At 49.9% G+C, this 27,563-nt stretch overlaps 1 protein-coding gene across 1 annotated transcript; it reads left to right on the top strand.

The window, feature by feature from the left end:
- The first annotated feature begins 7,208 nt into the window (after positions 1-7,208).
- Positions 7,209-25,078, top strand: LOC149434090 (uncharacterized). The gene is made up of 4 exons (XM_089664106.1): positions 7,209-7,351; positions 10,199-10,274; positions 10,920-10,989; positions 18,849-25,078. Exons 1-4 carry the CDS (start codon positions 7,270-7,272, stop codon positions 24,891-24,893), a joined length of 6,273 nt encoding a protein of 2,090 aa, XP_089520232.1. The 5' UTR covers positions 7,209-7,269; the 3' UTR covers positions 24,894-25,078.
- The last annotated feature ends 2,485 nt before the right edge of the window (positions 25,079-27,563 follow it).

Here is a 27,563-nt window from a genome sequence, read left to right as displayed (position 1 = left end):
CTTCTACCCCATCCCCCCTCCGGAGATCAGTCCCTTCTACCCCATCCCCCCTCTGGAGATCAGTCCCCTTCTACCCCATCCCCCCTCCAGAGATCAGTCCCCATCTACCCCATCCCCCCCTCCATAGATCAGTCCCCATCTACCCCATCCCCCCTCCGGAGATCAGTCCCCATCTACCCCATCCCCCCCTCTGGAGATCAGTCCCCTTCTACCCCATCCTCCCTCCGGAGATCAGTCCCCATCTACCCCATCCCCCCCTCTAGAGATCAGTCTACATCTACCCCATTCCCCCCCCCCCTCCGGAGATCAGTCCCCATCTACCTCATCCCCCCCTCCGGAGATCAGTCCCCATCTACCCCACCCCCCCTCCGGAGATCAGTCCCCTTCTACCCCATCCCCCCCTCCGGAGATCAGTCCCCTTCTACCCCATCCCCCCCCCTCCAGAGATCAGTCTACATCTACCCCATCCCCCTTCCGGAGATCAGTCCCCGTCTACCTCACCCCCCCTCCGGAGATCAGTCCCCGTCTACCTCACCCCCCCTCCGGAGATCAGTCCCCATCTACCCCATCCCCCCCTCCGGAGATCAGTCCCCTTCTACCCCATCCCCCCTCCAGAGATCAGTCCCCTTCTACCCCATTCACCCTCCGGAGATCAGTCTCCATCTACCCCCCCTCCGGAGATCAGTCTCCATCTACCCCCCCTCCAGAGATCAGTCCCCTTCTACCCCTAAATGTATCCCCCCCATCATATGCCCCATCATTGGTGTCAGTGGGAGGAATAGTGCCCCATCATTGGTGTCAGTGGGGGGAATAGTGCCCCATCATTGGTGTCAGTGGGGGGAATAGTGTCCCATCATTGGTGTCAGTAGGAGGAATAGTGCCCCATCATTGGTGTCAGTGGGAGGAATAGTGCCCCATCATTGGTGTCAGTGGGAGGAATAGTGCCCCATCATTGGTGTCAGTGGGGGGAATAGTGTCCCATCATTGGTGTCAGTGGGAGGAATAGTGCCCCATCATTGGTGTCAGTGGGGGGAATAGTGCCCCATCATTGGTGTCAGTAAGTGGATTAGTGCACCATTATTGGTGTCAGTGGGAGGAATAGTGCCCCATCATTGGTGTCAGTGGGAGGAATAGTGCCCCATCATTGGTATCAGTGGGAGGAATAGTGCCCCATCATTGGTGTCAGTGGGGGGAATAGTGCCCCATCATTGGTGTCAGTGGGAGGAATAGTGCCCCATCATTGGTGTCAGTGGGAGGAATAGTGCCCCATCATTGGTGTCAGTGGGGGGAATAGTGTCCCATCATTGGTGTCAGTGGGAGGAATAGTGCCCCATCGTTGTTGTCAGTGGGAGGGGTAGTGCCCCATCATTGGTGTCAGTGGGAGGAATAGTGCCCCATCATTGGTATCAGTGGGAGGAATAGTGCCCCATCATTGGTGTCAGTGGGAGGAATAGTGCCCCATCATTGGTATCAGTGGGAGGAATAGTGTCCCATCATTGGTGTCAGTGGGGGGAATAGTGCCCCATCATTGGTGTCAGTGGGGGGAATAGTGTCCCATCATTGGTGTCAGTGGGAGGAATAGTGCCCCATCATTGGTGTCAGTGGGAGGAATAGTGCCCCATCATTGGTGTCAGTGGGGGGAATAGTGCCCCATCATTGGTGTCAGTAAGTGGATTAGTGCACCATTATTGGTGTCAGTGGGAGGAATAGTGTCCCATCATTGGTGTCAGTGGGAGGAATAGTGTCCCATTATTGGTGTCAGTGGGAGGAATAGTGCCCCATCATTGGTGTCAGTAGGAGGAATAGTGTCCCATCATTGGTGTCAGTGGGAGGAATAGTGTCCCATCATTGGTGTCAGTGGGAGGAATAGTGCCCCATCATTGGTGTCAGTGGGAGGAATAGTGCCCCATCCTTGGTGTCAGTGGGAGGAATAGTGTCCCATTATTGGTGTCAGTGGGAGGAATAGTGCCCCATCATTGGTGTCAGTTGGAGGAATAGTGCCCCATCATTGGTGTCAGTGGGAGGAATAGTGCCCCATCGTTGGTGTCAGTGGGAGGAATAGCGCCCCATCATTGGTGTCAGTGGAAGGAATAGTGCCCCATCATTGGTGTCAGTGTGAGGAATAGCGCCCCATCATTGGTGTCAGTGGGAGGAATAGTGTCCCATCATTGGTGTCAGTGGGAGGAATAGTGCCCCATCATTGGTGTCAGTGAGAGGAATAGTGCCCCATCATTGGTGTCAGTGGGAAGAATAATGCCCCATCATTGGTGTCAGTGGGAGGAATAGTGCCCCATCATTGGTGTCAGTGGGAGGAATAGTGCCCCATCATTGGTATCAATGGGAGGAATAGTGCCCCATCATTGGTGTCAGTGGGAGGAATAGTGCCCCATCATTGGTGTCAGTGGGAGGAATAGTGCCCCATCATTGGTGTCAGTGGGAGGAATAGTGCCCCATCATTGGTGTCAGTGGGAGGAATAGTGCCCCATCATTGGTGTCAGTGGGAGGAAAAGTGTCCCATCACTGGTGTCAGTGGGAGGAAAAGTGTCCCATCATTGGTGTCAGTGGGAGGAAAAGTGTCCCATCACTGGTGTCAGTGGGAGGAATAGTGCCCCATCATTGGTGTCAGTGGGAGGAATAGTGTCCCATCATTGGTGTCAGTGGGAGGAATAGTGCCCCATCATTGGTGTCAGTGGGAGGAATAGTGCCCCATCATTGGTGTCAGTGGGGGGAATAGTGCCCCATCATTGGTGTCAGTGGGAGGAAAAGTGTCCCATCACTGATGTCAGTGGGAGGAAAAGTGTCCCATCATTGGTGTCAGTGGGAGGAATAGTGCCCCATCATTGGTGTCAGTGGGAGGAATAGTGTCCCATCATTGGTGTCAGTGGGAGGAATAGTGCCCCATCATTGGTGTCAGTGGGAGGAATAGTGCCCCATCCTTGGTGTCAGTGGGAGGAATAGTGTCCCATCATTGGTGTCAGTGGGAGGAATAGTGCCCCATCATTGGTGTCAGTGGGAGGAATAGTGCCCCATCATTGGTGTCAGTGGGAGGAATAGTGCCCCATCATTGGTGTCAGTGGGAGGAATAGTGCCCCATCATTGGTGTCAGTGGGAGGAATAGTGCCCCATCATTGGTGTCAGTGGGAGGAATAGTGCCCCATCATTGGTGTCAGTGGGAGGAATAGTGCCCCATCATTGGTGTCAGTGGGAGGAATAGTGCCCCATCATTGGTGTCAGTGGGAGGAATAGTGCCCCATCATTGGTGTCAGTGGGAGGAATAGTGCCCCATCATTGGTATCAGTGGGAAGAATAATGCCCCATCATTGGTGTCAGTGGGAGGAATAGTCCCCCATCATTGGTATCAGTGGGAGGAATAGTGCCCCATCATTGGTGTCAGTGGGAGGAATAGTGCCCCATCATTGGTATCAATGGGAGGAATAGTGCCCCATCATTGGTGTCAGTGGGAGGAATAGTGCCCCATCATTGGTGTCAGTGGGAGGAATAGTGCCCCATCATTGGTGTCAGTGGGAGGAATAGTGCCCCATCATTGGTGTCAGTGGGAGGAATAGTGCCCCATCATTGGTGTCAGTGGGAGGAATAGTGCCCCATCATTGGTGTCAGTGGGAGGAATAGTGCCCCATCATTGGTGTCAGTGGGAGGAAAAGTGTCCCATCACTGATGTCAGTGGGAGGAAAAGTGTCCCATCACTGGTGTCAGTGGGAGGAAAAGTGTCCCATCACTGGTGTCAGTGGGAGGAATAGCGCCCCCATCACTGGTATCAGTGGGAGGAATAGTGCCCCATCATTGGTGTCAGTGGGAGGAATAGTGTCCCATCATTGGTGTCAGTGGGAGGAAAAGTGTCCCATCACTGGTGTCAGTGGGAGGAATAGCGCCCCCATCACTGGTATCAGTGGGGGGAATAGTGCCCCATCATTGGTGTCAGTGGGAGGAATAGTGCCCCATCATTGGTGTCAGTGGGAGGAATAGTGCCCCATCGTTGGTGTCAGTGGGAGGAATAGTGCCCCATCATTGGTGTCAGTGGGAGGAATAGTGTCCCATCATTGGTGTCAGTGGGAGGAATAGTGCCCCATCATTGGTGTCAGTGGGAGGAATAGTGCCCCATCATTGGTGTCAGTGGGGGGAATAGTGCCCCATCATTGGTGTCAGTGGGAGGAAAAGTGTCCCATCACTGATGTCAGTGGGAGGAAAAGTGTCCCATCACTGGTGTCAGTGGGAGGAAAAGTGTCCCATCACTGGTGTCAGTGGGAGGAATAGCGCCCCCATCACTGGTGTCAGTGGGAGGAATAGTGCCCCATCGTTGGTATCAGGGGGAGGAATAATGCCCCATCGTTGGTGTCAGTGGGGGGAGGAATAGTGCCCCATCATTGTTGTCAGTGGGGGGAATAGTGCCCCATCACTGATGTCAGTGGGAGGAATAGCGCCCCATCACTGGTGTCAGTGGGAGGAATAGCGGCCCCATCGTTGGTATCAGGGGGAGGAATAGTGCCCCATCATTGGTATCAGGGGGAGGAATAGTGCCCCATCATTGGTGTCAGTGGGAGGAATAGTGCCCCATCATTGGTGTCAGTGGGAGGAATAGTGCTCCATCATTGGTATCAGTGGGAGGAATAGTGCCCCATCATTGGTGTCAGTGGGAGGAATAGTGCCCCATCATTGGTGTCAGTGGGAGGAATAGTGCCCCATCATTGATATCAGTGGGAGGAATAGTGCCCCATCATTGGTGTCAGTGGGAGGAATAGTGCCCCATCATTGGTGTCAGTGGGAGGAATAGTGCCCCATGGTTGGTGTCAGTGGGAGGAATAGTGCCCCATGGTTGGTGTCAGTGGGAGGAATATTGCCCCATCATTGGTGTCAGTGGGGGGAATAGTGCCCCATCATTGGTGTCAGTGGGAGGAATAGTGCCCCATCATTGGTGTCAGTGGGAGGAATAGTGCTCCATCATTGGTGTCAGTGGGGGGAATAGTGCCCCATCCTTGGTGTCAGTGGGAGGAATATTGCCCCATCATTGGTGTCAGTGGGAGGAATAGTGCTCCATCATTGGTGTCAGTGGGGGGAATAGTGCCCCATCATTGGTGTCAGTGGGAGGAATATTGCCCCATCATTGGTGTCAGTGGGAGGAATAGTGCCCCATGGTTGGTGTCAGTCCTCAGTCTGCAGGGTGGAATGATATTACACCCCATAGACTGAGGAGATGAGGTGTGGCTGAGCTCGGAGCGCCCCCTGTGGCTGGTGAATGGATGGATCTTTCTATCTGTGGGTCTATCAGGGATCAGTCATTTCCTCCCCGGGTACCTGAACCCGCACTGCAGGGTAACCCGATGATTTATTCCGGGGGAGAGTGTAACAGAACCGACCCCGACTGCACCTGGGTACTACCGTTGGGATACCGCTTCCCTGTCCGAACACCGACCACTGACACCACCGCTGACCATACTAGACGACACCAATCTGTCCGAACACCGACCACTGACACCACAGAGACCATACAGGAGGAGACGACACCAGTCCTGAAGGAAACCAGGAAATAGACTCCTTTATTTGAACACAGATACAAGATATATACACTCAGGGGGCAATCCCCCCTCCCTGCATAATGACACGGGGCGGGGCAATCCCCCCTCCCTGCATAATGACACGGGGCGGGGCAATCCCCCCTCCCTGTATAATGACACGGGGCGGGGCAATCCCCCCTCCCTGCATAATGACACGGGGCGGGGCAATCCCCCCTCCCTGCATAATGACACGGGGCGGGGCAATCCCCCCTCCCTGCATAATGACACGGGGCGGGGCAATCCCCCCTCCCTGCATAATGACACGGGGCGGGGCAATCCCCCCTCCCTGCATAATGGCACGGGGCGGGGCAATCCCCCCTCCCTGCATGATGACACAGGGCGGGCAATCCCCCTTCCCTGCATAATGACACAGGGCGGGGCAATCCCCCCTCCCTGCATAATGACACAGGGCGGGGCAATCCCCCCTCCCTGCATAATGACACAGGGCGGGGCAATCTACATTTAGTAGATCCCATCAGAAGGGAGGCTGCTGGAGACACCCCCCACCAAGCCAATACACAAACACATACATCCCATAATAGTTTGCTCCCAAGCCAGACACACAATAGAACAATGGGATGCAGTCACATGACACCAAACAATCCATAACCCCCCCCCCCCAATATTAGGACAGATCCCCCTGTACCCCTAACAGGCACAGGGGGACTTACACATAAGAGGGATATAGGGAGCTGAGACAGGGGTCTCCCCACCTCTCCAAAGGGGGCTGTGTTCCATGGGCCCCCCACCCAAAGTGAGCTGTGTTCCATGGGCCCCCCACCCAAAGTCACTCCCGTCACAGAGAGTACAAACACTTTACTTCCCTGGTGTGGTGCTCCCCCATACTCCGGCGGTGGACTGTCCCTCTGCATCACCACATCCAGTGCAGGGCTATGAACCCTGCATTGGTCTGGAGGAGGTCAGAGGACCTTAGTCTGGGGGAGAAGACCCTGCAGGGACCGGATGTGACACCATAGATAGAAGAGAGTCCCGGAGTCCTTTTATCGGAGTCTGAATGTCCAGGAAGTGTGAAGAAATGTCTGATCAGGCGGCCACTGTGATTGGCTGTCACTCTGGTCACATGATGGAGGCCTTGCCATCTCCTGGGATCTGTATTGTCAGCTCAGTCACTGTGCCCCTCCCCCTATGGACACATATATGCTGCCCCTCCCCCTATGGACACATATGTGGCCCCTCCCCCTATGGACACATATGTGCGGCCCCTCCCCCTATGGACACATATGTGCGGCCCCTCCCCCTATGGACACATATGTGCGGCCCCTCCCCTTATGGACACATGTGCAGCCCCTCCCCTTATGGACACATATGTGTGGCCCCTCCCTGTATGGACACATATGTGCGGCCCCTCCCCCTATGGACACATATGTGCGGCCCCTCCCCTTATGGACACATGTGCAGCCCCTCCCCTTATGGACACATATGTGTGGCCCCTCCCTGTATGGACACATATGTGCGGCCCCTCCCCCTATGGACACATGTGTGCGGCCCCTCCCCCTATGGACACATATGTGCATGCATGACACGGACAGCAGGATGACCGCATTGTATTGTATAGTGTGGTCACCCTCGGCCTACTTATCTCCAGATCTATAATTGATATCATTGATCCGCAGAGTCTTCACTGACCACTGCTGGGATCTCCCGGGATTTCTGTGGATCGGGAAGTTGGTGGTCAGACATGAAGACTTCCTGGGCTCACACTGGGGCATGGCTGCTCCTTCTTCTGATGACCTTTCCTGGAGTGGACACCATAAATGAAGGTAAGATTCATATTGGAGACGTCTGAGAGTCACTTCCTGGGTTGGGTCATTAGTGATGTGGCCCCTCCTAGTATAGGACCATTGCTACATTTAGATCATACAGAAATAGTCTGGGGATTATAGCAGGCCTGTTCTTGTTCTGCTGGAGGATTGTTGAGGACCAGCAGGGTGTATGTCCAGGTCTTTTTGAGGACCAGCAGGGCGCGTGTCCAGGTCTTGTTGAGGACCAGCAGGGTGTGTGTCCAGGTCTTGTTGAGGACCAGCAGGGCGTGTGTCCAGGTCTTGTTGAGGACCAGCAGGGCGTGTGTCCAGGTCTTGTTGAGGACCAGCAGGGCGTGTGTCCAGGTCTTGTTGAGGACCAGCAGGGCGCGTGTCCAGGTCTTGTTGAGGACCAGCAGGGCGCGTGTCCAGGTCTTGTTGAGGACCAGCAGGGCGCGTGTTCTGGGCTTGTTGAGGATCAGCAGGGCGCGTGTCCAGGTCTTGTTGAGGACCAGCAGGGCGCGTGTCCAGGTCTTGTTGAGGACCAGCAGGGCGCGTGTCCAGGTCTTGTTGAGGACCAGCAGGGCGCGTGTCCAGGTCTTGTTGAGGACCAGCAGGGCGTGTGTCCAGGTCTTGTTGAGGACCAGCAGGTTGTATGTCCAGGTCTTGTTGAGGACCAGCAGGGTGTATGTCCAGGTCTTGTTGAGGACCAGCAGGGTGTATGTCCAGGTCTTGTTGAGGACCAGAAGGGCGCGTGTCCAGGTCTTGTTGAGGACCAGCAGGGCGTGTGTCCAGGTCTTGTTGAGGACCAGCAGGGCGCGTGTCCAGGTCTTGTTGAGGACCAGCAGGGTGTGTGTCCAGGTCTTGTTGAGGACCAGCAGGTTGTATGTCCAGGTCTTGTTGAGGACCAGCAGGGCGCGTGTCCAGGTCTTGTTGAGGACCAGCAGGGCGCGTGTCCAGGTCTTGTTGAGGACCAGCAGGGCGCGTGTCCAGGTCTTGTTGAGGACCAGCAGGGCGCGTGTCCAGGTCTTGTTGAGGACCAGCAGGGCGCGTGTCCAGGTCTTGTTGAGGACCAGCAGGGCGCGTGTCCAGGTCTTGTTGAGGACCAGCAGGGCGCGTGTCCAGGTCTTGTTGAGGACCAGCAGGGCGCGTGTCCAGGTCTTGTTGAGGACCAGCAGGGCGCGTGTCCAGGTCTTGTTGAGGACCAGCAGGGCGCGTGTCCAGGTCTTGTTGAGGACCAGCAGGGCGCGTGTCCAGGTCTTGTTGAGGACCAGCAGGGCGCGTGTCCAGGTCTTGTTGAGGACCAGCAGGGTGTGTGTCCAGGTCTTGTTGAGGACCAGCAGGGCGCGTGTCCAGGTCTTGTTGAGGACCAGCAGGGCGCGTGTCCAGGTCTTGTTGAGGACCAGCAGGGTGCGTGTCCAGGTCTTGTTGAGGACCAGCAGGGCGCGTGTCCAGGTCTTGTTGAGGACCAGCAGGGAGCGTGTCCAGGTCTTGTTGAGGACCAGCAGGGCGCGTGTCCAGGTCTTGTTGAGGACCAGCAGGGTGTGTGTCCAGGTCTTGTTGAGGACCAGCAGGGTGTATGTCCAGGTGCACACAGCAATTATATTAAAAGCTTGGCAATAGCTCAGGGTAGTTGCTTCCCTTTGCTGACAGCCTTGGTGTGATGATAGCTCCAGCCGGGAGAGGTGACCTTCTCGGGAAATGAGTCCCTATGTTGGGGGACCTTTTTGCCCTCAACACTGGAAGAGTCAGGACAGCTACGTATGTCTAGCAAGACTGAGAAAGCTGAAGTGACTAGCGAGTCCACAGAGGGGGACGGAGGGAGTCTGAGCTACGGAGATGGTTGTGAGAACCCAGGGAGCTGGGAGACCCCGATCTGGAGGGCAGGAGTGGCCCATACAGTGAGGTGCTGTGATAGTAGGATGAGTGAGTCTGAAGATCCCGTCATCTGGAAGATCAATGATGATAGCGGTGGAGCTGCTGAAGCTGTTTTGGTGGTGTTTCTCCGGAACTTGTTCCCTTGGTTCTATCTAAGATGATAAATGTAATAAGTCATCACAACCTTCTGTCTATACAGGAATTCAGCCAATCCTCATCCTCAATATCAACAAAGGATGACAACTGGGCAACAAATAAAGATCTGGTTTATTTACACAGCAAAGAAAAGTAGTTACTAATGGAACCAATCAAAAGATAGGATACTACAAAAACAAATATTAGAGATGACTACAGGAAGGGAAGTTCTAGACAAGCCATGCTGATACATTACATCCTGATGTTCTGAGGTCTGGGCCCCAGAAGAAGGAAGAAAGGGACACAGAGGCAGACCTTCATACCCCCCCCTCCCTTCCAGGTAGTCCCACCCTTCAATAGGTTCCAGTATTCTGCCATTTCTGTTCAAGGGGGGGGGCTCTGTGATTTGTGAAAGACATTGGCCAACTGTAATTTAGCCAAAGTCCAGGAAGCATACCTCCTTGGAAGCCAGTTCCCCCAGGAAAGTCTATGACAATACTCCCTAGGAGATGTTAGAAATGACGGCTCCCTACTGTCATGAACCCCTACAGGACACCTTCACGGGGTGGGGATGGGGGGTGGATGGGGGTTGAGGTGATGCAACAAATGGTAAATAGGTTCCAGGAATTGAGACCCCTATCAGAAGTTCACAAGAATATTAAAAATGATTGTAGGCCCAAGAAGGTGAACGTTATTATAGGCCCAAAGTAGCCATCACAAAGCGTAGCCAGGTGGGCGTGCATTTTCTGTTACCTGTTGTTGCTGTAAAGCTGATCAGCTGGTAGGATTACACACCCGCCTGACGTTTATTTGAACCATTTTGATCCTTTTCTCATCATTGTTCTTCTTTTTCAGTACCCCAAACATTTGAGAACTTGGAGTATCTGAGATCCTTCATCTCTGGGCAAGGAAGGACAGCAGAAGACCAGCGGTAGGTGTCATGGCCTCTGGGATGTGTTCTTTCCATCTCTCCATTGACATGTTTGAGGTTGGCAGACTGGTGGAGGTCACTGCGTCTCACAGCAGAGCCTCCATTGAAGTCTATGGGAAGGCCATGTTTTGTAGTCTTTATAGCATGTGGAAGGGTAGAGCCTTGATCTGTGTCCCGGCTGGGGAGATTCACCCCATTATTTGCCCCGATGACTGTTCTCAACAAGACAGGAAGTGAGGGGGGGTCTGACGTTGTCCTGGGCAGCACCAGGGGGAGGCTTGGGCATGCTATGGCACCCTAACTACTTTCTTATGTCTAGTTCTTCTAGGGCTGGTGTTGAGGGGTGGGCATGTTGGGTAACTGCCCCCAATCTGAGGAGCACCCGGCACTACAAGTAGTCTAGAATTCCCCCCTCCTTCCCTAAAACTACAGAGCAATGCCCCTCACACCCGGCTGTATAGAAGGGACAGGAACAGGCGGGGGCAGCACACAGCCTTCTGGAGGTCTCCTGATAGAAGTGCAAAGAGGAGCCACGTGTACCGGGACACCACTATGGACAAGGACCTGAGTCAGACTACCGCCCTTTGCCCCCCCCCCCATCGATCTTGAAGTTGAAAATCTTTATTTGTTGCTATTTCTTTGCAGTTTTGGAAATGAGAATTTACGGCAGTGGACGGCGGCATCCAATCAGGATGATCGGACCACAATGGAGCAGGTTGGTCGCCATCTTATCTCATACTTTAGAGGACAGGATGTCCCGGGTCCCGAGGATCATGGCTGGAAGCCTTGACAGGGACATGGATGTTTGGCATGTAGGCGATGTATGCGGTGAGGTTCCCACCAGTGTGGCCCTGCGTTCCTGTGAATGGGTTGCTGTGCCTGCATTTAATGCAAATATAGATTCCTGCCCCGGTCCACCTTTTGTTTGAGCATGCGGGATCTTTGTGGTTCCTGCCCCGGTCCACCTTTTGTTTGAGCATGCGGGATCTTTGTGGTTCCTGCCCCGGTCCACCTTTTGTTTGAGCATGCGGGTTCTTTGTGGTTCCTGCCCGGTCCACCTTTTTGTTTGAGCATGCGGGTTCTTTGTGGTTCCTGCCCTGGTGATCATGCTGTGGGCTGACATGCGGGGAGGGGGGCAATCAGAATGAAGGATAGCCCCGCGTGTCCTCCAAGAGCAGCACGATTCAGCTGGCAGGTGGTTGCGGGACCAGGAGATATTCCTCCTCCCACAACCAGCCCACTGCCTGCGGTCCCGTGTGAACCACGCCTCAGAGGAGCTGGACTCTGGAAGCTTTCCCCAAACATGGAGACAAAGGGGGACGTTTCGGCACAATTTATATTTTTTTATATTCAGATAACATAACAAGCCTGATAGGATAACTAAACACGAGAACATAAACATGTCATATCTTACAGTCTTTATATGTGGTGGCTGCATTAGTCTTCATTTTTCTCAAACCAATAACATACTGGCTCCTGTCTCCAGCAGGCTCCCATAACACAACTCCATTGCCAGTATGAGAACCAATAGAAAGTCATCCTGCAGCTGTGCAGGGTATGGGATTGGGGTGGAAGGAGGGTAGGGAGTGTCCCGTGGTAAGTAAATAGCATGAGATAAGAGGAGTCCCTTCCTGTGAATGGAAGTGTGGGGTCTCCGTATGCCCCTGGAAAGGATGGCGGTACAATGGCGCTCTTCTCTTGTAGCTGGAGATAAGGCAGTGGTGGGGTTGTTGGGATCTCAGCTCTGAATGGGGGTGGATTCTAATTGCTGTGGTGGTCCTCATTCATTCGTGGGGTTGGATGGGACACAATGTGTGGAGAGTGGTGGGACACCATCTCCTCTGTCTTTTGTGGTCTTGGTTGGTGTGTTTCCTGCGCTCTCCGTTCGTTGGGTAGATCCATCCAGTTTGGTATCATTTCCTCGCAGCCCATACAGTGATGGCGGGTCGGCAGTCGTGTCGGAGTCTGGAGAATAAAGCATTGTCCTCCTTTTGGATAGTTGAGGGGGAAGGGAGGTCCCTTTGTATGCCGTTCCCATTGTTTGGAGGCATCTAATGGAGGTTTTACAGATGTGGTGGGAATGACATTTGGCAGCACCAGGCTGGTAGGATCTGGATTGTAGCTCCATCGATGATGACAGTGCCTCTTTGCCATGCTCCACGAATAATGTCCTCCTTGATTGTAAAAATGTGGACGTGGCCTATTACGTCACTCGGCTCGGCGTGGGAGGGATTCTGCGAAGCTGGTACCCTGTGTACCCAAACAAGTTCTTGGGGGTCAGTATGAATGTTACCCAGAATATCAATAAAGTGGTATTAAACCCAAAACCAGAAATGTCATATATTGCACCTTAGCAATCATTAGATGTGGTGGCTGCATTAGTTTTCTTTTTGAATTGTTAAGCTGCAATGTAATAACCTGGATGATTTGTAGTCTTTTTGATCATTTGGGTTTTCTCCTAAGCCTGGTGTAGCTGTAGTTACTCCATTCTGTCACTGGGTGGCACTGTTGCCTTTACATTAGTAGGATGAACTGCAGTAAAGCTGGGTTGTGAATACGCATACTTTTCTCAGCCAATCAGGAGATTCCTTTGGCTGCTGAGCATGCTGGGAGAAAGTATAAATATTTGGGGAGGTCAGGTGATCGCAGTTTTCCCACCGGCTCCCCAAAGGTGCCAATCCTTAATGGGGAGCGGGGGGCCAATCTTTAAAGTAGAACGTCCCCTTTTGGGTGGAACTCCGCTTCAAGGACTCTTTTCCTGTACTGCCTGCTGGTCTGCTGTTTGTTAGGGTGTCCTGTGCCCCGTCCCTCTCCCTGAACCTCCTACTGTTCTGAGCAACAAAACTCATAGATTTTCATTCTAAAAGTGATCGGCGCCCATTTTTCTACACTGTCCGTCACCAGCATGCCAAGAAACCTGCACCCTGAGGTGAAATGTCAGCCCTCCATGTCTTTGGGGGTAACCCCCATGCTTCCTGAGGTCGGGGGGCGCTACATCAGCATCCCCTAGGAAAAACGGGAGGGGACCCCCTGCAAGGGGAGCGATGTCTCACAACCAGACTTTAACAATAACTGTTTGACTTCAGGGCCCTGTAAAGGCATAACCCATGGCTCATACATCCTATAGCAGTGCTTGTCCACTTACCAGGTATAACGGGCCTCAACTGTGGCCCCTGACAGCACCACAGGGCCACCCATAATATTCAGTATAGGACAGAAGACAATCAGAGACTGGAGACACATTCCAGGAGATACAGAGACTGGAGACACATCACAGGAGAGAGAGAGACTAGAGACACATCCCAGGAGATAGAGAGAGACTGGAGACACACCCTAGGAGATACAGAGACTAGAGACACATCCCAGGAGATAGAGAGAGACTGGAGACACATCCCAGGAGAGAGAGAGAGACTGGAGACACATCCTAGGAGATACAGAGACTAGAGACACATCCCAAGAGATAGAGATAGACTAGAGACACATCCCAGGAGAGAGAGAGAGACTGGAGAAACGTCCCATGAGGTAGAGAGACTGGAGACACATTCCAGGAGAGAGAGAGAAACTGGAGACACATTCCAGGAGAAAGAGAAACTGGAGACACATCCCAGGAGAGAGAGAAACTGGAGACACATCCCAGGAGATAGAGAGAGACTGGAGACACATCCCAGGAGATAGAGAGAGACTGGAGACACATCCCAGGAGATAGAGAGAGACTGGAGACACATCCCAGAAGATAGAGAAACTGGAGACACATCCCAGGAGATATAGAGACTGGAGACACATCCCAGGAGGTAGAGAGAGACTGGAGACACATCCCAGGAGAGAGAGACTGGAGACACATCCAGGAGATAGAGAGACTGGAGACACATCCCAGAAGATAGAGAGACTGGAGACACATCCCAGGAGGTAGAGAGAGACTGGAGACACATCCCAGGAGAGAGAGAGAGAGACTGGAGACACATCCCAGGAGAGAGAGACTGGAGACACATCCTAGGAGAGAGAGAGACTGGAGACACATCCCAGGAGATAGAGAGACTGGAGACACATCCCAGGAGAGAGACTGGAGACACATCCCAGGAGAGAGACTGGAGACACATCCCAGGAGGTAGAGAGAAACTGGAGACATATCCCAGGAGATAGAGAGACTGGAGACACATCCCAGGAGAGAGAGAGAGAGACTGGAGACACATCCCAGGAGAGAGAGAGAGACTGGAGACAAATCCCAGGAGATAGAGAGAGATTGGAGACACATCCCAGGAGATAGAGAGAGAGACTGGAGACACATCCCAGGAGATAGAGAGAGACTGGAGACACATCTCAGGAGTTAGAGAGAGAGACTGGAGACACATCCCAGGAGATAAAGAAAATGGAGACACATCCCAGGAGATATAGAGACTGGAGACACGTCCCAGGAGATAGAGAGACTGGAGACACGTCCCAGGAGATAGAGAGAGAGACTGGAGACACATCCCAGGAGATAGAGAGAGAGACTGGAGACACATCCCAGGAGATAGAGAGACTGGAGACACATCCCAGGAGATAGACTGGAGACACATCCCAGGAGATAGAGAGACTGGAGACACATCCCAGAAGATAGAGAGAGAGAGACTGGAGACACATCCCAGGAGATAGAGAGAGAGAGACTGGAGACACATCCCAGGAGATAGAGAGACTGGGGACATCCCAGGAGATAGTGAGACTGGAGACATCCCAGGAGATAGTGAGACTGGAGACATCCCAGGAGATAGTGAGACTGGAGACATCCCAGGAGATAGTGAGACTGGAGACACATCCCAGGAGATAGAGAGAGACTGGAGACACATCTCAGGAGATAGAGAGAGACTGGAGACACATCTCAGGAGATAGAGAGAGACTGGAGACACATCCCAGGAGATAAAGAGAGACTGAAGACACATCCCATGAGGTAGAGACTGGAGACACATCCCATGAGGTAGAGACTGGAGGCACATCCCATGAGGTAGAGACTGGAGGCACATCCCATGAGGTAGAGACTGGAGGCACATCCCATGAGGTAGAGACTGGAGACACATCCCATGAGGTAGAGACTGGAGACACATCCCAGGAGGTAGAGACTGGAGACACATTCCAGAAGGTAGAGACTGGAGACACATCCCAGGAGGTAGAGAGACTGGAGACACATCCCATGAGGTAGAGAGACTGGAGACACATCCCAGGAGGTAGAGACTGGAGACACATCCCAGGAGGTAGAGACTGGAGACACATCCCAGGAGGTAGAGACTGGAGACACATCCCATGAGGTAGAGAGACTGGAGACACATCCCAGGAGGTAGAGAGACTGGAGACACATCCCAGGAGGTAGAGACTGGAGACACATCTCAGGAGGTAGAGACTGGAGACACATCTCAGGAGGTAGAGACGGGAGCCATGATACATAGAGCTGCCGGATTACTGTCACTATAGGCTCGCTGTAAAGGAATGCTTCCATTACTGTCTGCTGAGGTCTGCAAAGGGCCGCATGTGGCCCCCGGGCCGCAGGTTGGACACTAGGGTCCTATAGTATGCTGTCAGTCTGACAACTAGAAGTTCTGATGACGCCGACAGGCTGGAGCTCGCTCAGATTCCTTCTTCTTGAGATGTAAGCAATCCAGGCTGTACTGTCATTGGCGGTGCCTATGGGGAGCGATGGGGAGCAGCAAACTGCAATGTGTATTTTACAGACAAAAGCTGCTAATAGGAGAGAAGAAGTGCAGACATGGGGATTTACATGATGGTGTCACCTCCGAGCGGCCATCTTGGTCCAGGGAGTAGATGGTGACATAAATCGATGTCTGAACAAGGATGGCTTCATCCTTCTGGAGAGGAGATCAGATGAAGGTATTGTCAGGGGAGGACTAGGACACATGTGCATGTTTGCCATTATTGAGAAAACATATATCTGATACTAGGTCCTGTTTACCTGGTTCATAGAGTCCATGACGAAGGATTCCCAGAGCACTGGGGTAGCTAACGAGCCTAGCAGACTCAGCTTCCTATGTAGCTCCTTTTAGAAGACTATATCATATGAAACAGACCCTGTCGGCACAGAAGGCAACGTCCTGCAAGAGAAGATGTACTCACCGGCCTTCATTATTATTATTATACAATATTTATAAAGCGCCGATAGTTGGCTCAGCGCTGTACATTACAAAGGGGGACAGAACATGTGACAGAACAATACCAATACAATGTGATACACGAGGGGATCGAGGGCCCTGATCCTTGGAGCTTACAATCTAGGAGGGAGGGGATGGTGGCACAGGAGGAGATAGCTGTGGGGGATGGAGTGGTAGGAAGAGTGGAGGAGGTCGGCAGGTTAGCAGGGGGTGGGGTAGGCTTCCCTGAAGAGATGGGTTTTCAGGGTGCGCCTAAAGGAGAGGAGAGTAGGTGATAATCTGATGGGTTGGGGCAGGAAGTTCCAGAGGATGGGTGACACCCTGGAGAAATCCTGGAGGCGGGCATGAGAGGAGGAGACCAGGGAACTAGAGAGAAGGAGGTCTTGTGAGGAGCGGAGTGTGCGTGTTGGGTGGTACTTGGATATTAGGTCGGTGATGTAGTTCGGGGCAGTATGGTGGACGGCTTTGTACGTCAGTGTTAGGATTTTGAATTTGATCCGTTGTGCAATCGGAAGCCAGTGGAGGGATTGGCAGAGGGGGGTGGAGGACACTGAATGGAGGCCAGTGGAGGGATTGGCAGAGAAGGGTGGAGGACACTGAGTGGAGGCCAGTGGAGGGATTGGCAGAGAGGGGTGGAGGACACTGAGTGGAGGCCAGTGGAGGGATTGGCAAAGGGGGGTGGAGGACACTGAGTGGAGGCCAGTGGAGGGATTGGCAGAGAGGGGTGGAGGACACAGCATGGAGGTCGGTGGAGGGATTGGCAGAGAGGGGTGGAGGACACTGAATGGAGCCAGTGGAGGGATTGGCAGAGAGGGATGGAGGACACTGAGTGGAAGCCAGTGGAGGGATTGGCAGAGAGGGGTGGAGGACACTGATTGGAGGCCAGTGGAGGGATTGGCAGAGAGGGGTGGAGGACACTGAGTGGAGGCCAGTGGAGGGATTGGCAGAGGAGGGTGGAGGACACTGAATGGAGGCCAGTGGAGGGATTGGCAGAGGGGGGTGGCGGAGACGGAGCGGTTGGAAAGGTGAATGAGTCTGGCAGCCGTATTCAGGATGGACTGGGGCGGGGATAGCCAGCGGCGAGGCAGGCCAGTGAGGAGGGAGTTGCAGTAGTTGAGTCGTGATATGAGGGAGTGGATGAGCTGTTTAGTGGTTTCTGGGGTTAGGAACGTGCGGATTTTGGCGATGTTGCAGAGGTGGAGTCTGCATGTTGCAGAGGTGGAGTCTGCATGTTGCGGAGGTGGAGTCTGCATGTTGCAGAGGTGGAGTCTGCATGTTGCGGAGGTAGAGTCTGCATGTTGCGGAGGTGGAGTCTGCATGTTGCGGAGGTGGAGTCTGCATGTTGCGGAGGCGGAGTCTGCACAAGTTAGTTAAAGATTGGACTTGTGGCTGGAAGGATAGGTTGGAGTCCAGAATGACACCAAGTACTCTGGCCTGCAGGGCGGGTTTGATGGTGGCGTTGTTGGATGTGATGAAGAAGTCAATGGGGGGGGTGTCCGGGCTGGGGGGAAGACAAGGAGCTCGGTTTTGGAGAGGTTCAGTTTAAGGAAGTGGAGCGACATCCAGTCTGATATGTCGCTCAGTAGGTGTGTGATTTGGGCGGAGACCGAGGGGGTGAGGTGGGGGGTGGAGACCGAGGGGGTGAGGTGGGGGGTTGAGAGATAGATTTGTGTGTCGTCGGCATAGAGGTGGTAGTTGAAGCCGTGAGAGTGTATGAGTTGGCCAAGGGAGGAGGTGTAGATGGAGAAGAGAAGGGGCCCGAGGACAGAGCCTTGAGGGACCCCAACAGAGAGGGGGAGTGAGGGGGAGGTGGTAGCATTATAGGTAACGCTGAAAGAGCGTTGTGACAGGTAGGACGAGATCCAGGAGAGAGCAGAATCTGTGAGGCCGAGGGAGTGTAGTTTTTTGAGGAGGAGGGGGTGGTGGACTGTGTGGAAGGCCGCGGAGAGGTCAAGGAGTAGGAGCACTAAGTAGTGGCCATTGGCTTTGGCGGTTAGCAGGTCGTTGGAGAGTTTGAGTAAGGCAGTTTCGGTGGAGTGTAGGGGGCAGAGGCCAGACTGGAGGAAATCGAGGAGGTTGTTGTCAGTGAGGTGAGAGCATAGGCGGGTGTAGACGAGGCGCTCGAGGAGTTTAGATGTAAATGGGAGCAGGGAGATGGGTCTGAGGTTGTTCGGGTCATTGGGGTCCAAGGAGGGCTTTTTAAGTATGGGGGTGATGTGTGCATGTTTCAGAGGGGAGGGGAAAGTGTCGGAGGAGAGGGAGAGATTACAGATGTGCGTGGGTTATAAATACTGTGTAATAATAATAATAATTTAGTGACTTGACATAAGTCCCCAATACAAAGGACGTCACCATTTTATCATTTTTATCATATGATAGACCCCATTAATAGGCATTGTGCAGTCATTTAGAAGTCTCTTCTCATGTGTGTTCTTCACAGGTAGCTGCCAGCTCCTCGAACAGAAATGATGACCTCGATTTTACAGAAATCCCCCAGCTTGATGATTTCGACCGTGAAATTATTATCCAACTTGAGAAAGAAGACACCGTCCAAAATGCTGCCGATTCCTTGTACAATAAGTTAACACACGGAAACCGTCCAAAAACTCTTCTAGAATGGGATGAGCAATCTGGAGGGTTCAAAGTAGTGAAACCCAAAGGAACCAACACTATTGAGATAACTGAGAACACTAAATTTACTGTGGTGGGACATGGAAGAGAAAGTGGAGGACAGCTGTCTGTGGGTTGGAAAACGGCCAAACAGCTGGCAGAAGTCCTCATTAAACTTCAGGGACCAGCATCTCCTCTACACTGGTCCTCAAAACAAGGCAGCATTGCGGAAATAAGTGTTGTTTCCTGTATGGTGGGAGCTGGGGATAAAGGGGAAGGCTTTGTAAAAGAAATCTTGATAGGGCTGAAAGACAAACAAATCCTTGTTGGTTCGGTTTCAGTTCGTACAGTTGAGGTCATTGTAGGAAAGGATGGAAGAAAAGTGACCATTGACCCAGATGATCCAGAGTTGGAGAGCAGATACAACCCAGCACACAAGCGCAAATTCTACCTCGACAAAGACAACAATCTGAGAGAAGTGAGCGATACAACAGGAAGAAGCCCGGAGTGGCAGAAGAACGTGAACCTTGATGTGGAGTATGACCCGCTTGCTCCAAGAAAATTTCCAAATGATCCTCTGTATTATACCGAGGAAAATAGGATATATCATATTCCAGATGAGAACATCGGCCAGTTTATCAAAGACACCATAACAGAACGTTTTACAAACACTGATACTCAATCTCTGAATACAGAACTTCTAACAGTGCATACGGCGTCTGGGATTGAAGAAAATTTTAGGGTTCAAACCATAAACAGCCTGGATGATTTGTTAAAAAATATAAAGTATCTCGTAGAAACGTCAACTTCCAGAAGAAGAAAACTGCTACTACAAAATGGAGATGCGTTACTGATGTATGGCATAGAAGTGGACAACAATATTATTCTCAAAGACAAATGGCGTGAACTAACAGAAAGACAAAAAAAAAACCAGAATATTCGGGAAATTTTTAACAGAATAGAAAGTGAAATGATTGGGCAGAAAAAGTATTTCCGTTTTAAAAGTTACATCTATGGTATAAATTTAAATGACTTTTATGTGAACCTGTATGGGACAACAAACCAAAATGACTTAGCAGAAGTCATAGAACATATTAATGATGTGAACAATAGAGAAGAAAACAAAGGTCATGTCACCTATAAAGAAATGAAAAAAATGTTACACACAGAAAGTTTTGCGAACATGGCGAAACAATATATCAGTGGCCAAGAGAGTGAAATTGGGAGGACTAACCTCTATGATGGAATGGCTGTTCTGGCCACCCATGTATCCGAGGCGGTCAGAAACCCGGATATGTTTATCACTAATCGCCAACTCTGGGATCTTCACCCAACATGGGACCAGTTTGTTAAGCACAACCCGATGCTAACAGGGAAGACTTGGTCAGGAAACCACGCTGCTATAGGACTAGACTATGAGACATTGGGGGAATATAGACTTGGGAGGAGATATGTGAAAGTGGGACAGCAAGTTAGAAAGCAAACTCTGTCTGTGATGAAAGAATGGACAACTACGAAAAATGGACAATACTCTAACAGCAATCCCGATAATAACAGACGACCAATAGAAATGACATTAGCTGATGTGAAAACAAAAATGTGGGGTGAGATTCAAGAATTAGACAACATAAACGTTGAGAGACAACCACGGCAACAGCCTTTATCAGAAGATACAAGAAAGGATCTTCTAACCATCGAAAAGCAAGGCAGAGAAGATTCTCTTGAGACAGAGTTCCGCTTGAAGATGATGGAAGACGGGAAACTATTCGTGGATAAACTAACCAACAAAATTCGAGAACAGACACCAGAGGACCTGTCCAGATACCAGAAAATTAAGTCGGTTGAGAGATATGAAGATGGTGTCAAGATAGTTTTGCAGAATAAAGAAAACCCTTCAGAAACCAAGGAGATTTTATTACCTGGCATGGAGGACACTTTCAAATCAGAAGATGTACTCAATTCATATTTTGGGGAAAGCCATTCGGTTTCCAGTAAAATCAACCACGGCTTGGGAATCTATGGGACTTTGATGGGTTTTCAAGCCGTAAACCAGATGTTTGCTGAGGGACGGAAATGGGAAGGAGGCGTCATGTTAGCGCAGGGTGTGCATGGAGTAACCGAACTGGTCGGTCTTAATGCAGCAGTCAATGATTTTGTTGGCAACGTTGCTCAAAAATCAATAGCCAAGATCTCTACAAGTCTAGAGGAATCTGCAGCCGCAGAGTTCACAAGTGGTATGTCTAAACTTAGTAGTGCTGCTAGGGAAGTCCCCGTCCTCTCAGCAGCTTTTACTGTCTTTAATATATATGAGGATCTGAAGGAAGACAGTCCAATAGGAATAGTGGATGCAATGCTTGATGAAACTATATTTATCTCAACCTTGGCTGGTCCGGAAATGCTTCCAGTAACCGTAGCTTTAACTATAATACGTCTCGCTATTGATCCGCTCTACAATGAGATTAGGCACGAGCTTAATGCTTTACCTCCAGATGCCAGTGGATGGGACAAATTTGTGGCTGTTATCAAAGGGGTTGGTCTAGCCATAAGAGACGTAGCCAACGGTTTTCTGGACGTACTGAAACAAGTAAATGTATTTGGATGGATTGCTAACGTTCACAGCTTAGAAGAGGAGAATAGGAAGAGCATGGACACTGTGCACAAGCTACAAAATGCTGAAAACTACTTCAAGATCTTTGATGAAAAGGATGGGGGTGTATGCCACAAAAGGATAGACTTTACCCAAGGGGAAGAGTCAGCCTATGGTGGAAACCTAAGAGTTGAGCTAACCGACCACAATTCAGTGATTGTCACCCTGACGGATCCGGCTACTTCAAAAAGAACTGAAAATGAGATCCCGTTTGAGAATGATTGTGAAACTGATGATCTAGTTTTGGGAATCGGGGAAGCTGTAAAAATTGAAATGCAACAGAAAACTGCAACCGCTTTTTGGCTCATTCCTCTAAAAAAAGAGGAGGTCATTTCCTCTATGACTCTAGATGACAAATCATTATATGGCACCTACATAGGCAATGCCAAACCCAACCGCTTCTTTGCTGTGCAACAAAATGTCATTGAAGGCCTTTCTTACACTCTTGATAAATATCACTATGAGCTTTATGGGAGAGATGGCAATGATATATTCTTTTTAGGGCCACAGATGAGCTTTGTCCATGGTGGGAATGGTCAAGACGTTTACTACATTCCCCTTGATGGAGGAAAAACTGAGATTTGTAATCAAGCAACCGACAAAATTATGGACTTTTTAGTTTTCAACATTACATTTCAGCTAATAAGTGCCAGAAAAATAGACAACGATCTCAAGCTTTTCTACAACAATCTTCATGAAGTATGGATTAAAAAATGGTTTCTTGGAGAAGAATACCAACATATGAGCTTTAAAAGTTCAGATGGGATTTTATTTGATGTTGGACAAGTCCAGCTGAGTGGAAATGTTGATTTACAGGCCGTGACTTTGGATTTTTCAAGTCAAGATTCTTCCAGGAACATTGACCTGCAAAGCTCGGATTGGAAGACAGTAGTTACTGTCATCGGGACAGACTTTGGTGAAGTCATAAATGGGAACCAGCTGAATAACGTGATTCAGGGGCGAGGTGGTGTAAATACTATTGCTGGTCGAGAAGGAAAAGACATGTACATTATACAAGAAAAGGGGAGCTGTGAGACCATTGATAATTATGCCAATGATGACCAGATGGACATAGTGGAGCTGCCTATAGAGCTTGCCAGTCTAAAAGTGACTTTAGTGCCCCCATATTCTCTGAAGATATGGGACTCCAATGGGAAGGGCTGTGTCATCATCAAGGATTGGAAGAGAGGATGGCAATGGCAGCACATCATATTCAAAACCAAAGATTTTGTAGTGTTTCAGGTTTCCAATACAACGGCAGAGCCAGAAATCATCCTACTGATGATAGACTATAGTGACTCCAAAGAAGGAGTAAATATGAACCTAAATTCCTTTCCAGGAAATGAGCATATAATGACTGTGATTGGCTCCTTATACTTTGATTTCATTCAAGGAAACAGTAGAGCAAACTTCATTCAGAAAGGACAAGGTGGAGGCCATTTAATTGGAGGAGAGGGCAGTGATACGTATATCATTGGGTGTGGCCCAGATCCCATCTACATTGATAATTATGCAGAGGATGGGCAGATGGATGTTCTTTATATTAAGGAGAAATACAGCAAACTGAGATTCCAAACCCCCCAACATTATGTACAAAGGTGTACCTTAAGAATTGCATCTTCTAGTCTTGAGATTAGTAGTGAAAATTGTAAAATTCTGTTAGAGAATTGGTTCGTATCAGAACGATCCAGACATTTACAGATGCGGACAGAGGATGGAGTAGTCTTCAGCATTCCCAGTGGAACCCAACCCGTTATATATGCCGTAGATAACTCCAGGGATACATTGCCTATGGACGTTCTAGTCACCAGTTCTGGCATATATGAAGGGGCGACCAAGATAATTGGGCCTCCTAGATACATTGCTATATCTGGGAATGATAAAGACAACTACATTGACCCAGGGACAAATGGAGCATCAATGAGTGGAGACAATGGCAGAGACACCTACCAACTAAGACAAAATTACAAAGGCATTTATGAGATCAACAATTACGCAACTGACCAGAGAGTGGATTATCTTGTTCTTGACGTCAACTTTAAAGACATCCAGTATGTAATACAAGACACTACTGTTCCAGCCATTAAGCACATGGTGATAACTGCCCCGTCAGTTGCCAAATGGGAATGTCACCTTCTTCACTTTGGCATAAGTGAAGATTACAGACATTTGATAGTGCAGACCAATGATGTGTGGTTCACCTTTTCAGAGGAGAAATTTGAGATTCAGCCTTTATTTACAGACTACAGGCTTCTCAATGAAGAGTTGCATGTCAATCTCTCAGCAGGAATTCTTCATTCCTTGACAACGGTGTACGGATCTCTCCAGGAAAGAAACTTCATTGATGGCAATGCTTTGAATAACACAATTCTAGGGGGTAAAAATACAGATGTACTCTATGGTGAAGATGGGAGTGATGTCCTTCAAGGGTCGGGGGGGAAAGACTACCTTTCAGGTGGACCTGGAGATGACCAGATCCATGGTGGTGAAGGAGATGACCTCATCCTGGGTGAAGCAGGGAATGACCTTTTCTATCCAGGTCCAGGAGCTGATACAGTGTATGGAGGAACGGGATCAGATACCTTATTGTTCTTAGGGAACATCAGCAGTGAATCCGGTGTGTTTGTCAGTTTGCATCTTGGGTTGGGCTCAGGTGCAGACGCTGAAGGAGACCTCTACTTTGGCATGGAGAATATACTGGGCTCCAGCTATAATGACATTCTTATAGGAGACAATGACAACAATTACCTCTATGGTGCAGGAGGCAACGATCTTCTCCAACCAATGCGAGGATACGACGTTCTTCACGGAGGAGAAGGAAAAGATGTGTATAACCTCATAGGTGCCACCGGCACAAAAATGATAAATAACTTTGCCATGGATGGAAAAGACGACCTGATCTACATTGATAATTCTGACACTTTAGAAATCAGGCAGTTGAAATCCAATGACGACCACGAGTTATCCTTTTATTACGGCACAGAACCTGAGGCCAGGCTTAGAGTCGTATTCAAAAACTGGTACGTCTCAGAAAAAAACAGACATCTTCATTTGTACAAGCACGGAGGTGGGGAAGTCGTTCTTCCCTGGGCATCTGGGTGGCCATCACAACATAACTATCACTGGGCTGTATCTGGAGAGGATCAGAGTTGTCACCCTGAGGCAGGAACTGTTCAAAATGAAGAACGAGTTTCTGGTGTCTGCTACCATCCCTATAATCCTTATTAATTTATACCAAAAAACTTCTGTTGGGACTTTGAAGGCAACAAAATAGTATAAAATCTCTTCGGTTTATTATGAAGATATATAAAACTGACTAGAGGGAACAATAAAACCATGGTGGGTACTACAGGACAAACTCCCAGTCCATATAGACATTCATATCCGTGGTCACCCATTCCAGACCAGGTCAGACGTATGTCATGTCATCACTGTCTTTGTAATAATAAAAGTCCAATCACTGGGTAACACAACGCGTTTCAAATCTTTTTTATATTCTTCCTCAGGGGTCAGGGAGTACCACAAATATTATACATGTATGACTGTTACAGCCATGAGGTACATGGATACCAGGAGTCCTCTCCTTACATCACAAGGGAAAGTGTTTCTCCAACCGGCCACATCTTCAGCACACAAAGACCCAACATCTCAATGGCACAGACCAGGCCTCACAGAGGGCACTAAGGGAATGTATTGTATGATCGACATCCATGGAGACATTATACCAGAGACATCCATGGAGACATTATACCAGAGACATCCATGGAGACATTATACCAGAGACATCCGTGGAGACATTATACGAGAGACATCCATGGAGACATTATATAGGAGACATTCCATGGAGACATTATAGGAGACATCCATGGAGACATTATATAGGAGACATTCCATGGAGACATTATAGGAGACATCCATGGAGACATTATATAGGAGACATTCCATGGAGACATTATAGGAGACATCCATGGAGACATTATAGGAGACATCCATGGAGACATTATATAGGAGACATTCCATGGAGACATTATAGGAGAGACATCCATGGAGACATTATAGGAGAGACATCCATGGAGACATTATAGGAGAGACATCCATGGAGACATTATAGGAGAGACATCCATGGAGACATTATACCAGAGACATCCGTGGAGACATTATAGGAGAGACATCCATGGAGACATTATATAGGAGACATTCCATGGAGACATTATAGGAGACATCCATGGAGACATTATATAGGAGACATTCCATGGAGACATTATAGGAGACATCCATGGAGACATTATAGGAGACATCCATGGAGACATTATATAGGAGACATTCCATGGAGACATTATAGGAGACATCCATGGAGACATTATAGGAGACATCCATGGAGACATTATATAGGAGACATTCCATGGAGACATTATAGGAGAGACATCCATGGAGACATTATAGGAGAGACATCCATGGAGACATTATAGGAGAGACATCCATGGAGACATTATAGGAGAGACATCCATGGAGACATTATATAGGAGACATCCATGGAGACATTATATAGGAGACATTCCATGGAGACATTATAGGAGAGACATCCATGGAGACATTATATAGGAGACATTCCATGGAGACATTATAATGGACCTTGGTGTGCCAAGTAACATAGTAAACTCTCTGAGGCTTCTTCAGCCGTGGGCAGGTCATCAGCACAGAGGAGAAAGTCATCCACATATTGAAGAAGGACCACTGCCGAATGTTCCTTTTGCCACGTGTCCAGTATGGTGGTCATGGCTTTGGCGAACTGGCTCAGAAAATTTTGCGCCCCTTGTGGCATAACTGCCCAGGTGTATTGCTGCCCCTCATGGGTAAAAACGAAAAAGTATCTACAGGAAGGATACAAGGGAACGCTGGAGAATGCATTTGCCAGGTCCACCACGGTGAAATACTTTGCTGTTGGAGGTACCCCTATGAGTAAAGTGTGGGGATTTGGGGCAATAGGTGTCTCTAAGACAGTGGCTTCATTCACTGCTCGGAGGTCCTGTATTTCTCTGGTTCTCCTTTGGGTGTCTTCTTTTCTTATCGGGAACAAAAGTGTTTTACATGGAGAGGTACAAGGTACGAGTGCACCATTTGCCACATTTGCCACAAGGGACTTGATCTGCTTTGAAATGGCCTCGGATTGCGCTGGTTTCAGTGGGTACTGTGGTTTCCTGGGTAGGGGAGCTCCAGATTTCAGTTCCACCATAATTGGGGGTACCTTTTAAACGTCCAATATCTTCGGGTCCTGTGGACCATAGACAACTTGGGATTCTGCTCAGCACATCCGGTGCTACATAGAATGTACCATTGACTTGTAAGACCGCACACACTGGGTAGAGGCGGCTCACTCGAGGCGTTGGCCTTCCAGTTGTCTAATTTGGTGTACCAATATGGCCACCTCCAGGAAGTGTACTGGGCTGGGCAGGAAGTGACAATACAGGAGCAGCAAGATGGCTGCCGTCAGGAAGTGCACTGGGCAGGGCAGGAACTGACAATGCAGGTGCAGCAAGATGGCTGCTAGTGGGAGGTGTACTGGGCAGGGCTGTTCCTGGCCTCCTTTGTTCTGAATTCTATCATCATAGGGCGGTGGTTTTAGCACACTTCCATTTTCAATTTTATGATACCCATACATTATACAATCGCCATTTTCTTGAATTTCTTCCAACCATCCTTCTTTATGCAACGCTTTTGCAGTTTTGTTTTTTTTTCTCAAGCTTCTGTCACGTTCAGCAAACCTTTATCACATAACATTCCTCTCTGTTCCTACAATGATTTACGCCAATCCTGACCTTCAGCTTACAGACTTTCGCTACTTTAGATAACTTTTTAACTGCTTCACTTCCTTCTCTCCTCTTCACAATATGACATGCC

The sequence above is a fragment of the Staurois parvus genome, unplaced genomic scaffold, assembly GCF_062004578.1.
Source record: "Staurois parvus isolate SC_StPar_1 unplaced genomic scaffold, SC_StPar_1.0 ptg001838l, whole genome shotgun sequence".
Lineage (NCBI taxonomy): Eukaryota > Metazoa > Chordata > Amphibia > Anura > Ranidae > Staurois > Staurois parvus.
The sequence above is the reverse complement of the archived record's forward strand: the minus strand, read 5'-3'. Positions and strand labels throughout refer to the sequence as shown.

What these genes read in the sequence shown, in the direction of transcription:
- LOC149434090 (XM_089664106.1), top strand. Translation starts at nt 7,270, where the DNA reads ATGAAGACTTCCTGGGCTCACACTGGGGCATGGCTGCTCCTTCTTCTG. An exon ending in AGGACAGCAGAAGACCAGCG is followed by an intron (nt 10,275 to 10,919) that starts GTAGGTGTCATG and finishes ATTTCTTTGCAG; the next exon opens with TTTTGGAAATGAGAATTTAC. An exon ending in ATCGGACCACAATGGAGCAG is followed by an intron (nt 10,990 to 18,848) that starts GTTGGTCGCCAT and finishes TGTTCTTCACAG; the next exon opens with GTAGCTGCCAGCTCCTCGAA.